The sequence below is a fragment of the Sinocyclocheilus grahami genome, unplaced genomic scaffold (assembly GCF_001515645.1).
Source record: "Sinocyclocheilus grahami isolate Dianchi unplaced genomic scaffold, SAMN03320097.WGS_v1.1 scaffold644.1, whole genome shotgun sequence".
Lineage (NCBI taxonomy): Eukaryota > Metazoa > Chordata > Actinopteri > Cypriniformes > Cyprinidae > Sinocyclocheilus > Sinocyclocheilus grahami.
Genome location: NW_015505823.1, coordinates 417,552 through 430,912, shown reverse-complemented (window position 1 = coordinate 430,912; position 13,361 = coordinate 417,552). Strand labels below are relative to the sequence as shown.

Genomic DNA, 13,361 nt, shown 5'->3' with positions numbered 1-13,361 from the left:
GCTGCTTTACCCCACATACGCACGACCCGAAGCAGCGGAAGCGGTCGACTGTGGCATAATAAAAGCTCCGCTGCTTTACCCCACATACTCACGACCGGAAGCAGCGGAAGCGGTCGACTGTGGCATAATAAAAGCTCCGCTGCTTTCGAGCCGTGTGTCATGCTCGTTCAGTGCCTCGTTTCGCTTCGACGGCTTTCAGCCTCACTCTGCTTCATTCTACTACGTTAATAAATCATTAGCTCATCCATGAACATGATTTTTGCCCGAGTCCCGTCGGATTGCATCAGCTGTGCGGATGAAGATCACAACTCCCATGATTCCACACCCAGTCACGGCGTCATCAAACTATGCCTCTGTTTCTTTGTTTATTTTGAATATGCGCCCTCTAGTGGCACAAATTACATATTGTGCCTTTAAGTGTATATATGTATAATTATATACAATTAATATGCATAAATGTAAACAATAATAGCGTTTATGTACTATATACCATAGTGATATATTTATATTATAGAATTTAATATTTTAAATGATCTTTTTAGAAAAGTTTTTTGCTTTTGCTATTTTTATTTATTTTTTTGTAAATATTTCTATTTAGCTTTAATTTATATTGTTCTGCATTACATTTAGAAAATAAATCATTTAAAAATCTGAAGGCATAATCTGAACTTCGTAGCAAAATGGTTAGGCACAGATTTGGAGTTTTTTTGCACTTTTTTTTTTTTTTTTGACGATTACCATATATTTTAATAGTTGAAATGTATATATTTTAAGAGTTGAAATTTAACCAGTTTTAACTTCATTTATTTTTAAGTTATACAAGATTCAACAAAAATTTTTTTAAAAGTCAGTTTAAAATTATTTAAGTTTATTTTAAGTTGAAGCAGATGGATTTTTTTACAGTGAGAACAAGTCAAAATGTGCAAACAGTAATATTACTCAGAATGTAAATCAGGTAGGAACATCATGCCATGTAATTAATATTCATGAATGTGAGAATTTTAAGCTCATGAATATTATTTTAAGCTCCTCCCTTACATATTCAGACTATTGCTATGCTCCTCCCCATATTCTAGAGTAGATTTAAACATTTTCTCGTCTGAATTCAGATCATAGTCTGTACTCAAACACACGAGCTGCTCTGTTTGATGTTATATTTCGGTGTTGTTCATCTCTTGGTTACTTCTCTGCGGTGTCCTGGATACGATGCTCCACGCTCTGGCTCTCGTCCTGTCGTGTCGATGCCAGATAGTTGTCCTTCATGTAGGCCTCCCATGACAACAGCTCCTCTTCCTCAGTCTGCTCCAGTTCCTGTCCTATGAAGAATCATGCACTTAAACCAGGGATTGAGACACTCAACAGTTGTTTTGAACTAGCGAAAACAAAAAATGAAAGTGCACTTTTAGCACCACCAAATTCTTTGGGTTTGATTCCCAGGAAATGCATGAACTGATAAAATGTAAACACTGAATGCAATGTAAGTCACTTTGAATAAAAGCATCTGCCGAAAGCATACATGTAAATGTATGAATTTACATGTATGCAATACAAAAACAGGCAGTTCTAAAAAATTTTTTAATAAATTAGTTAAAAATATATATAATTTAAAATGGGCAATTCTGACTCTAGATTCTGATTGGATTAGTCAAGTTCAGAGCAGTTAAAATGCAGATTAACACACACCAAAGTTATTTTAGTATTATTTATAATACTGGTATAGCATATTTTCAGTTTTCATTTGGATTATTATTATTTTTAATTATATTATATATATTTCTTATCTTATTAATTATAAATTATAATTATTTTTTCTTTTTAATAAATTAATATCCATTTGATCATTTTTATTTATTTATTTATTTAACACATTTCCATGTAGCTTTAATTTATATATATTTTTTAGACTATATATATAATATATTTTAGAACTTCAACTTTAATTCTAGAACATTTATTTCAGTTTGTTGGGCAATCCGATATTTATATTTGAGCATTAGTGTAATATCAACTATTTCAGATACTGTAAACATGCAGCAGGTAAATAAACAAAATGAATCATTTTTGTGGCTTTTTATGTTGATCAGACAGACTCGTCCTGTCTAAGTTGGCGCTTATAGGCCAGAATAAAGTGGACTAGACTTCATGCTGTTGACTAATGGAGATCAGTCATCTATCATGACGCGTGTGTTTTCTGGAGAAGGCGTTTTGGCTCACTGAAGTGTTTGTGTCTCTGTGGAGGGTAGCGCAGCAGCACTCCTCTGATGAAGAGGATGAGGTGACTGAGGAGGATGAAGGGTGGAGGAAGAGCGGGTCGACTGTGGTACTCCTTAATCAGCTCGTAGCGCTGGAACTTCCAGATGGTGTCTGTGTTGTCCTGGACCCCCTGGAACGTGTAGCTGTGAGTGATACACAATGAGACAGAGTTTAAAGCCCTGACATTCACTGCAATATTTTATAATGCAACTTCTATAGTTTTGTACAGGAAACGCTTTGCGAATGACAAGATACAACCTGAGACTTATGAAGAAAGATATACGGGCTCTGTTTCAAAACCAAGTAAGCTGTCTGCATTTTAAGGCAGTTTGTTCTGTTTCTTCATGTCATTCCAGACAGACTGACGATGATCAGATCAGATCTCTGTGTGGAGCACTGGCTGCTGTCAGACAAAAATCTCACTGGATTATTACAATTAATGGCAAAATTAATGTTTGGAAATGTAAACTGATATTTCCTACTGACTCACTACAGCAAAAGATAGAAATAACTGACTTAAAACAATTTTTTAGCTGATGAAAATACTAGTGTTCTAATAATTCTGGCCACCACTGTGTATATATATATATATATATATACACACACACACATAGTAAAAAGCAGCATAATTATGGGAGGATAAAAAAAATATTATTTCTGAAAAAAAAAAATGTAATAAGTAATTGCACTTGTTTTAGAAAATAAAAATAATTAATAAGAAAAATTCTACATGTATATATATATCCAGACACGCTTTTATCAAAGAACTGGATATTTGCCTGCGTAAATAAACATATATGAATATATGAATAAATGAATAAATAAATAAATGTTCAAACTAACTTTTTAACTGTCTAATAAAAAAAGAGAGAAAACACACTTTTTAAAATATATTTTATATATTTAGACATATGTTTAAATACAAATACATAAAACTGATCAAACGGCTGAAAGGTCTGAGATTTTTTTTTAAAACAGCCCTAAAGTATTTATTTGTGTTGTGTGTTAGTTATAGTACCACATTGTTAGCTTTACGACATATAAATGGCAAAATCTATTGAAATCAGATGTCAATGTCAAGTCTTTCATTAAGAGCACTATTAGTATGATGCACAGACACTGTGCATGTACAGGAGAGATTCAAGTCAGCTCACTAGGTTTTGGAAACAGAGCCGCAGGTAAGTGTTTGTGGTCACCCGTCTCTGTCAGTTTACTCACTTGAAGATGGCAATGAGGAGGTTGAGCAGCAGGATGTTGGCGAACAGCAGATAGACACACAGCATGATGATGGTCAGCCATTCTGGGAAGGCCGACATGTTCTCATCGTTCAGCACGGGACATTTGGGCTTCAGAGGATCGGAGCCGTTCACACTACAGCTGCCCACATCAAACTGAGTGTCTGGATCATAAAATACAGAAACATTAGCTTTCGGACTGGTCTTAATTTGGACTAAATCTTAGTATTTCTGAATGATCCTAAACTGACCTGTGACTTATTTAGACTACTGACTTTAGTCATTGATTTGAAGTATACAAAACTAGCTTTTTTTGCATATTAACATATAATATTTAACATATGCAATATTTCATAGTACTTTAACAGTTTAATTGCATATTTAAATAGCATGTTTCATTAAATGTTACTGCGTATTTAAATAAAAAATGTTCTACCACTGAATTATAACTTACTTCAACTGCTGATTTAGTCTTAGTTATTGAGTAGTAGTATACAAAACTTTTGTTAGATTTAATATTTACATATTGTTACGTATCCGGTCCATGAACTTCCGTCTGCTAGCCATCAGAGGTCACCCTTTCCATTTTCATTGACTCTCGCACTACACACTGTTGCATATCACCCTGGACTACATATCCCATCATTCATTGCACTGATTGCACACAGCACTGATTGCACACAGCTGTTTCATATCACTCACTCACTATTTAACACTCACTCTGATCCCTTCCCTCTGCTGAGTATTGTTTAGCGCTTATCTTTTGATAGCTACACCACAGAGCCCTCATTAGTTTACCCTGGCTTAGCCTAGTCTTGCCTTGTCTGTTCCAATCGTTGACCTTCGCTAGCCCTAGGGCTATTCTTGTGTCTTGCCCGCCATATACCTGTTTGCCACCGTTCGACCCTGCCTGTGTTTCTGACCTCCTCTCATGTTAATAAAGCTTGCATATGGATCCGCACGTCTCACGTCTTGTCAGCCCCGTTACACATATAAACGTATTTACATATAATAGTTAATATATAATTATTACATATAATAATAGTTTGCATATGCAATCAATTAAAATAAACAATATGCATATGCAATATTTGATAATACAACATTAAACCAAACATAATTTTATACTAAATTGCATTTTGTGCTAAAGATGATTGCATATTTAAAAAAATATTTCTACAACTTATTTATAACTGACTTCATCTACTGACTTACAGTCGTTTACTGTAAGTATACAAAACAACATATTTTTGCATATTTATATTATATATTTTCATATGCAATAGTTTATAATAAAATAGCAAACAATAATAACCTGCATATGCAATATTTTAGTCACTGACTTCAAGTATTTGCATATGCAATCACTTATAATATAACACCAAATATGAACAGTTTAATATAATATTATAACAAATATAATTTTATTGCATATCTACATAGCATTCTGCATTAAATTTTATTGCATATTTAAATAGAAAATTACATATTATATTTAATATTTGCAAATGCAATATTTTATCGTAAAACAAAATTGCATTTTGCAGTAAATTAATTGCGTATTTAAATATTCTTCTTAACGTATAAATCAAACCAACGTTTGGAGCTCATAGCAGGTGTCTTTTAATATGTTCACACATTATTGCTAAAAACCAATTTCTCTAGACAGAAAATGAATGAGATTTCTATATCAGAACCCTACTGTTGAGTGATTTCATTTGTAAAGTTGGTCAACTGCTCACTGTCTATATTAGTGGGGACGCTGCCGAATATGATGAGGTAGGGCTCATAGACGGCTCCACGGATGATCCAGTTCAGTCTGTCTTCATTGTGAATCAAAATGCCCTGCTTGGCCACGCCATACGCCACCACCCAGATACTGAGCAGAAACATGAAGAAGAACAAATCCATCATCTGCAAAGAGAAGAGACAACATTCATAGCTCAGTCTGTCAGCATTTGCTGTTATGCAAAAATATGTTGCATTATGAGATGAGAGGCTCATACGAATCTTTTTTGCCGCTGAGGTCCAGAATGTTTCATATTACCGTTCTTTTTCAGTTAACATTGATAATTTCGCTTCTTCCACGGCACATCTTGCTTACGGAGTTCCGCAGGGATACATTTTAGCTCCAACTTTATTCTCTTTATATATGATAACTTTATGCGATATTCTTGCGAAACATGGGATAGCGTTTCATTGCTAGGCTGACGACACACAAATATACATGCCAATTAAAAAAGGAAATGCAAAGGCTTTAGAAACCCTGACATCCTGTCTTAAAGATCTCACGAAGTGGATGTCCTCAAATTTTCTCCATCTTAATGAATCTAAGACGGAAATCATTCTATCTGGGTCAGTATCTGCTACGGCAGTCCTTAAAACGGAACTAAAAAAAGTTTGAACCAAACATGAGATCGTGTGTCAAAAATCTGGGCATCCAAATTGACAATGAGCTTAAAATGGATAAACAAATTAGTTCTGTGGTTCGGTCTTGCTTCTTTTATCTACATCAAATCACAAAAGTTAAGCCGTTTTTAAATTTTTCAGATACTCAGAAAATCAGTAATGCGTTGATATTTTCCTGCCTAGACTATTGCAACTCGCTTTACTGCGGTATTAATAAGTCATAGATCGGCTGCAACTAGTCCAGAATGCTGCTGCTAGACTCCTGACCCGGACACCAAAATATGAACATATCACTCCCATCCTTGTTTCGTTGAATTGGCTATCTGTAAAATACAGAATTGAGTTCAAAATCCTGGTCATGGTATTTAAGTCTATTCATATTTAATTAGCATTTTGCATTACATTTTCAGTGAAAACATTTTAATCGTTTCAACGAACAGATTCATAACTTGGAATTCCACATGAAATTTTGAATGCATTAAAATGTTTTAGTAAACATCTGTATATGTTACTATTTATTGCTTTTTATTACACAAACAATATGCAAATCTGTAACAACTTCAACAATTTCATCGAATTTACAGCTGTTTACAACTATTTCCTCGAAAAACAAACGCATGAATTATACAAGTTCTGATTAACTTGTGTAATTCATTCATCTGTTCTAGAGAATTTTTTTTTTAATAAATGAATAATTCCTTATCAGAATAATAAAGTTTCAGTTTACGGTACCTTAAATTAAAATAATTGTTACTGTATTTTGAGTCTAATATTAAAGGGGTTATGTGATGCGATTTCAAGTTGTCCTTTCTCTTTGGAGTGTTACAAGCTGTTTGTGCATAAATAAGATCCCTGAAGTTGCAAAGACTAAAGTCTCAAAACCAAAGAGATATTCTTTATCAAAGTTAAGACTCTGCCACGCCCCCCTAAAACGGCTCGTTCTAACACGCCCCCACATATCTACCTCACTATGTGGAAATATTAGCATAATGCCGCCCAAATGTGCACGCAAAGAAAGAAGATGTGGTTTCAGTAACCGCAGTTAGTGTTGAAGCAGCATGTCAGGGAGACGCTGTGTGTTTCTAGGCGAAAGCAAAAGCACTTTATTTGGCCTTCCAGAAGTAGATGCATTTAGGAATCTTTAAGATTACTTACAACAGAACAGCAATGCATTTTATGGACGACCGTTTCGTGAGCCTAGGAGAGGAGGTCATTCTGACTTTGCTATGACAATCTGGCGCTTCTGAATCAGCTACTGTTTTGTTATTAGTTTGCTATTTTGCTATTGACTGTTCAAATGCGGAGTTTTGTGCATCATGTGTGTGTGTGTGTGTGTGTGTGAGAGAGAGAGAGAGAGAGAGAGAGAGAGAGAGCGGTGTGTGTGTGAGTGTGTGTGCGTGAGAGAGAGAGAGATAGAGACGGGGTCACATCACAGTGGAGTCAGCTGTCTTAACCGTGGCTTGTGTACTGCAAACACATACCAGCTTCATCACTGTGTCTGTCACGTGACTCTGTTCCCCTTTCGGGCTTGAACTGCTGGTAAAACTAATGACATTATTTACTGTCTTTACATTTATTTTGAAAGATGAAGCTCGTGATTATGGTAAGGGGCGTTACATTTCCGACGAGTGCTTGTGGTGTTCGGCCAATCACAATGCACTGGGTCAGCTGGCCAATCAGAGCAGACTGTGCTTGTCAGAAGGAGGGACTTTATAGAAAACGAAGCGTTTGAGAGAGGCGGGGCATAGAGTATTTGAAAAATAATGTGATATTTGAACATTAAAGCATGTCAACATATTCTGTTACACCAAATACACCAAATAATGATCTTTAAAAAAGCATCATATGACCCCTTTAAACATTTTGAATCAACTTGACTACACTGACTGTTTGGTTGAAATTATGGTTCCTCGATTAAAAAAAAACCCCTAAGTGATTTCAGAGGAAATACATAAATACAGATATATATATATATATAAATAATTGTTTTTCAATTTTCTTATACAGCTCTAAGTATGAGGATCATTTCTGTCTAATCTCAACTTACTGAAAGCAAATATGAACTGTGCTGAATTAATATTAATCACGTCTGAACTGTATTGAGTGAAACAGAAATTGCATTTACCTGCAGACCAGACCAACAATGAACAGCATGATGGACAGCACATCCAGAATGTTCCACAGATCACTGATGTACATCTTCGCTTTCCTCCGGAAACCAAAGCCGTCGAAGTCATGACAGAACTGTGGAGTATCAGAGTGTTTCAACATACAAAGGCATATATTTCCACAAAATGAACTCAAAAAAGAAAGTTAATTAAGAGAAACTGTGTTACATTGAGGTTAGCTTGATAAATATAGAGGATTATGAATATTATTAAGGACTAGGAGTGACATTTAAAAAAAATTTTTTTTAATTAAAATTATAAAATTAGAATTAGAATACATAATTAACAAAAACATTATAAACAACATTAATACATTTAAAAAAAATAAAATTTCAATATTTTAATTAAAAATAAAAACTTTATGTTTGAAAACGTACTTAAATAAAATAATACATTAATAAATCATCTTTAAATGGAAAAATAAATAAAGATATTTATTACATAGGCACATAGACATATAATAAAGCCTTCCTGAAAGTTTGGATGAAAAAAAAACAGACAGACAGATATAATAGCAGCATACCAGCTTTATCAAGCAATACAATTAATATGGACTATACTGTGTGTGTGTCTCACCTGTCTAACCTCCTCACACACCAGCGAGGTGAGCCACACGTACAGCAGAAGTTCCCTCCACGACGGATAGGCCTGGAAATCGATCATGAGCACCACGGCAAACAGCCACAGGAAGCCAAAATACGAGGCGATGTTCCAGTAAAACTTGACTTGAGGCGACGTGAACAGACTCATCAGACGAGACGAACAGTTCAGAGGCTTCAGCTCAGACTTCTGCGAGGAGCCGCTGAGACACAACAACAATCACTCGTTATTCAGACAGACTTCAGGCGCATTATATACATACACAGAAATATTTTATTATGTTTCTAGATGGTAACATAAGTTTCATACATTACTGTAGATACATTCATTAAACAAATAGAAGAAACTTACAGCTATTGCTCTTCAAAACTCTTCAAAGCAAGGATTCAAACAATGAGGATTACCCAAAAAAGCACCCCATCTAATGACATACATCAGCCATGCGTTCAGATGCACACTTTCTGAGTTATATGTCATCTGCAGTTTCTTAAAGAGTCCACCAGATGGCAGATCCATAACAAAATTAACTAAAGTACTATTAAACGGGGTACAGAACACTCCCCGCTTGATGTCATTAGACATCACTGTAAATAATTCCATTTTAGTCCTTTTTTGAAAGAAGCAAAATGACCTGTGAGATTGGTCTGAAGAACCTTTTGGTTGTACCTTGAGAGGTCGTCTTAACCTCTACTTTCCTTACACGTCCATCTGTGCTTGGGAAGGTATTGGTGATCATGGCCATAGGCCAATCATTGCGAGAAAGGGTACTGTCTTTCAAGAGAACAATATCTCCAACCGGAAGATTAGTGCGTGATTCAGTCTATTTACAACTTTTTTGCAAGACGGGAAGGCACTCTTGTTTCCAACGGGCCCAAAATTTGCAAGGGCCTGTACTCTTCTCCATTGACTTCCGTAAAGGTCTTTCTCTGAGAAATCGCATGTAGGAACTCCAAGGGGAAATCCAGTCTTTTGGGTGAGCAGAATGTTAGGGGTTAGTAACAGTGGTGTCTCTGGATCAGAGGAGACTGGAACTAGTAGTCTGGCATTGATTACTGCGGACACTTCAGCCATCAAAGTACACAGAACTTCGAGCGTAAGTTGGATTGATTTGTTTTGCAGCAACGTACTGTCAAGGATTCTGCGTGTGATCCGCCCATGTGCGATGCGTGAGGGGGGTGAAATTGCCATGAACAGCCTTGATCACTTAGATACTTCTGGACTGTATGGTCTGTCATGAAAGCAAGTTCTTTGCATGCTCCTACAAAATTTGTTCCACAATCGAATCTCAGTTGTTTGGCTGGTCCCCTTATAGCAAAGAAGCAACGTAGTGCATTGATACAGCTGGATATATCCATGGACTTGATCACTTCCATATGTACTGATCTAGTGCTCATGCACTTAAAAAGGATTGACCAACGTTTACTGTTTGCAAGTCACAACGGTCCATGGGCCGAATTCGTCCAAACCCACATAAGAAAAAGGAGGAGACATGTCGAGACGCTCTGGTGGAAAATCTGCCATTCTCTGTTGTACAAATCTACCCCTTAGTTTGCGACAGGTAACACAGTGATACAAGATGGAGCTGATGAGCCTTTTGCCATTCAATCCACAAGCCTGCAGTCCTTATTGCTCCTTCCGTGAATTGACGACCTTGGTGTTTCACTTCACAGGGTTGTGACATTGTTGTTCTTAGGAATGATAATCGGATTCTTCTCATGCTGATCTAGAGAAGCATTTTCCAGACGTCCTCCTATTCTCAGCAAGTCATTGTGAATCTGAGGATTGAGTTTCTTAAGTTCACTGCTTCTTGGGATGTTCTTCTGTTCCACTAAGGCACTGATTTCATCTCTGTATGTTTCTTTCTGCACAGATTCGAGAATAACACACTTGGCTGACAAAAGCTCTTCAGGAGTTCTGGCCCTTTTGCATAGGTGCCAGCCTTTGCATTCGTTTGAGTGAGTATTCTATAGAGATTCACATACTTTTGCACCGCACAGATATGTAACACTGGATAATTTTTCTCAATAAATAAACGAAAAAGAAAATATTTTTGTCTCATTTGCTCATTTTCTATTAACTCAACTAACCGGTAATGCCGTTTGATTTTGACATCTGAGCTTCCAGAAAAGACTGCATCCATGGCCAGTTTCTGCTGCTCCGTCCTCTCGGCCTGTCTCTGGATGACTTCATCTCGTCTGCCAGAGTTCAATTGAACATCAAGGGTTAAAACACCACTTATAAGAACAAACCATTGAAAGTTTTGTGGTAAAATTGCAATTTGCAGCTAAATTATTCAGTGTAGTGCTGTTATCTGGTGGTGTGTGCATGTAATGACTCATAAATATGCTTTTAGGTTTGTTTTCCCCTTTAATAAAGTACAATTAATAACATATTCCATGAAAACAAGTGTTTTTACCTGAAGGTCAGGAAGCCGGTGTAGATGAGAGGAAAGAAGATCATGCAAAGCAGCACTTTCCAGTGTGGATTATCCACGGACAGCTCTCCACACCAGATCTGAGTCAGCAGAGCCTGAGCCATACAGAAAACAGCACAAATAACAGCGTGCACAGGTAACATTGTATTATTTTGAGTGTATGGTTTGCATGAATTGCTTACCTACCCTTTCACAGACTCCAAAAAAAGAATATATATGCAATCTTTTAGACCACAAAACAACTTTTAAATAATACAGAAATACAATTATATTAATAACAAACGCAATAATTTGTATTAAAAAGTAAATCATAATAATAAAATTTATAATAATAATAAATGTGCAACCATTAAGACATATATGCAATAAATATGCAATAAATTTAACAAAACAATAACGTGTACAATATTAATAATAATAGCTAGCTAATATTATTGTACAAATTATTGTTTTATCTATGCAATATGATGATAATAATAATAATAATAATAATATGATTACATAATAACATCTTTATGCAATAAATTTAACAAAACAATAACGTGTACAATATTAATAATAATAATAGCTAGCTAATATTATTGTACAAATTATTGTTTTATCTATGCAATATGATGATAATAATAATAATAATAATAATAATATGATTACATAATAACATCTTTATGTAATATTAATGAATAATTGTTCTCAAATATTCTTTTATATTTATTATTGTGTCAAAAACAGAAATAAAAAATACAAATAGTTTGTAAATGTAAACATCATCATCATATAATAATCCTTATAAATAAAAAATATGAATTAATAATAATAATAATAATAATAATAATAATAACTTTATATTAAATTAAAAATGAATATTTGCTCTTTAAGATTTGTGTAAAGATAAATTGCTGTTTAGAAAAAAAACAAGTAAAATAATTAAAATTCAAATAGTGCATATTGGTTACACAAAATAATTAGCATGATATTGGTAATATACCCCATAGAGAATCTATGGGCTATTGTCAAGAGGAAAATGAGAAAAAGAGACCAAAAAATGAGGATGAGCTGAAGGCCACTGTCAAAGAAACCTGGGCTTCCATACCACGTCAGCAGTGCCACAAACTGATCACCTCCATGCCACGCCGAATTGAGGCAGTAATTAAAGCAAAAGGAGGCCCTACCAAGTATTGAGTACATGTACAGTAAATGAACATACTTTCCAGAAGGCCAACAGTTCACTAAAAATGTTTTTTTATTGGTCTTATGAAGTATTCTAATTTGTTGAGATAGTGAATTGGTGGGTTTTTGTTAAATGTGAGCCAAAATCATCACAATTAAAAGAACCAAAGACTTAAACTACTTCAGTCTGTGTGAACTGAATTTATTTAATACACCAGTTTCACAATTTGAGTTGAATTACTGAAATAAATTAACTTTTCCACGACATTCTAATTTATTGAGATGCACCTGTATATGGCACATGTCACCATTCTGTGATACTTTTGCATCTTTTTTTAAATTAAATATTTTTTTTAAATAAACACTTCTCAGTAAGCAAACAAAGGACAGGTTTGTTCACCTGGACTCCTGAGTGAGCGATGAAGCTCTTAGCGTCAGCCTCGAGCGCAAGCCACAGACAGGTGCTTCTGCCCCACGACGGAGAGATGCGGATCAGCAGCTTCTGCGCCCGCTGCGCATCCCAGCCGTGACACTCAGTGAACACACCTGGGACAGGAAGACACCAGCACAGGGTTAAAGGTCACAGCTCTGCTCAGAGGACATGAGGTGATGTGTGTCGGCTCGTACCGATGGCTTGTTTCTCGTAGTGGCTGGCAAGTTCTCCCATTTCCTTTGCCTCTTCGCTGTCGTCCTCTCCGCTCTCCTGCGCCAGTTTCCTCAAGATCTTACTGGCTGCCAGAGCGGCTGCGATACAGTCTCTGCACTGCAAACACACACACACATGCACACACACACGTTTGGTTCTGTCAATTGTGGGGACTTTCCATAGACTTCTATTACTTTTATACTGACCAAACGATGTTTTCTATTTTTGCATTGTTACACTTTCAGATAAACATCATTTACTATTTTTACCATTTTTTCCCCTCATGTGCACTGCAGACCGGTCCCCACAATGTAGCATAAACAAGTACACTCACATACACATGCACGCACACACACACTCGCACTCTCACACACACACACACACGCTCACACGCACACTCACACACACACGCACGCACGCTCACACACACACACTCGCACTCTCTCACA

The 13,361-nt window shown here is 35.8% G+C and overlaps 1 protein-coding gene across 1 annotated transcript in view; it reads right to left on the bottom strand.

Moving 5' to 3' along the window:
• The window catches only part of trpm2 (transient receptor potential cation channel, subfamily M, member 2), a 46,577-nt gene that overhangs the window by 11,081 nt on the left and 22,135 nt on the right, over positions 1 to 13,361 (bottom strand). The window contains 10 exon segments of the mRNA XM_016242041.1: positions 1,184 to 1,316; positions 2,215 to 2,396; positions 3,472 to 3,652; positions 5,231 to 5,402; positions 8,031 to 8,141; positions 8,642 to 8,867; positions 10,753 to 10,860; positions 11,082 to 11,194; positions 12,667 to 12,812; positions 12,894 to 13,029. Coding sequence (XP_016097527.1) covers positions 1,184 to 1,316; positions 2,215 to 2,396; positions 3,472 to 3,652; positions 5,231 to 5,402; positions 8,031 to 8,141; positions 8,642 to 8,867; positions 10,753 to 10,860; positions 11,082 to 11,194; positions 12,667 to 12,812; positions 12,894 to 13,029 — 1,508 coding nt within the window.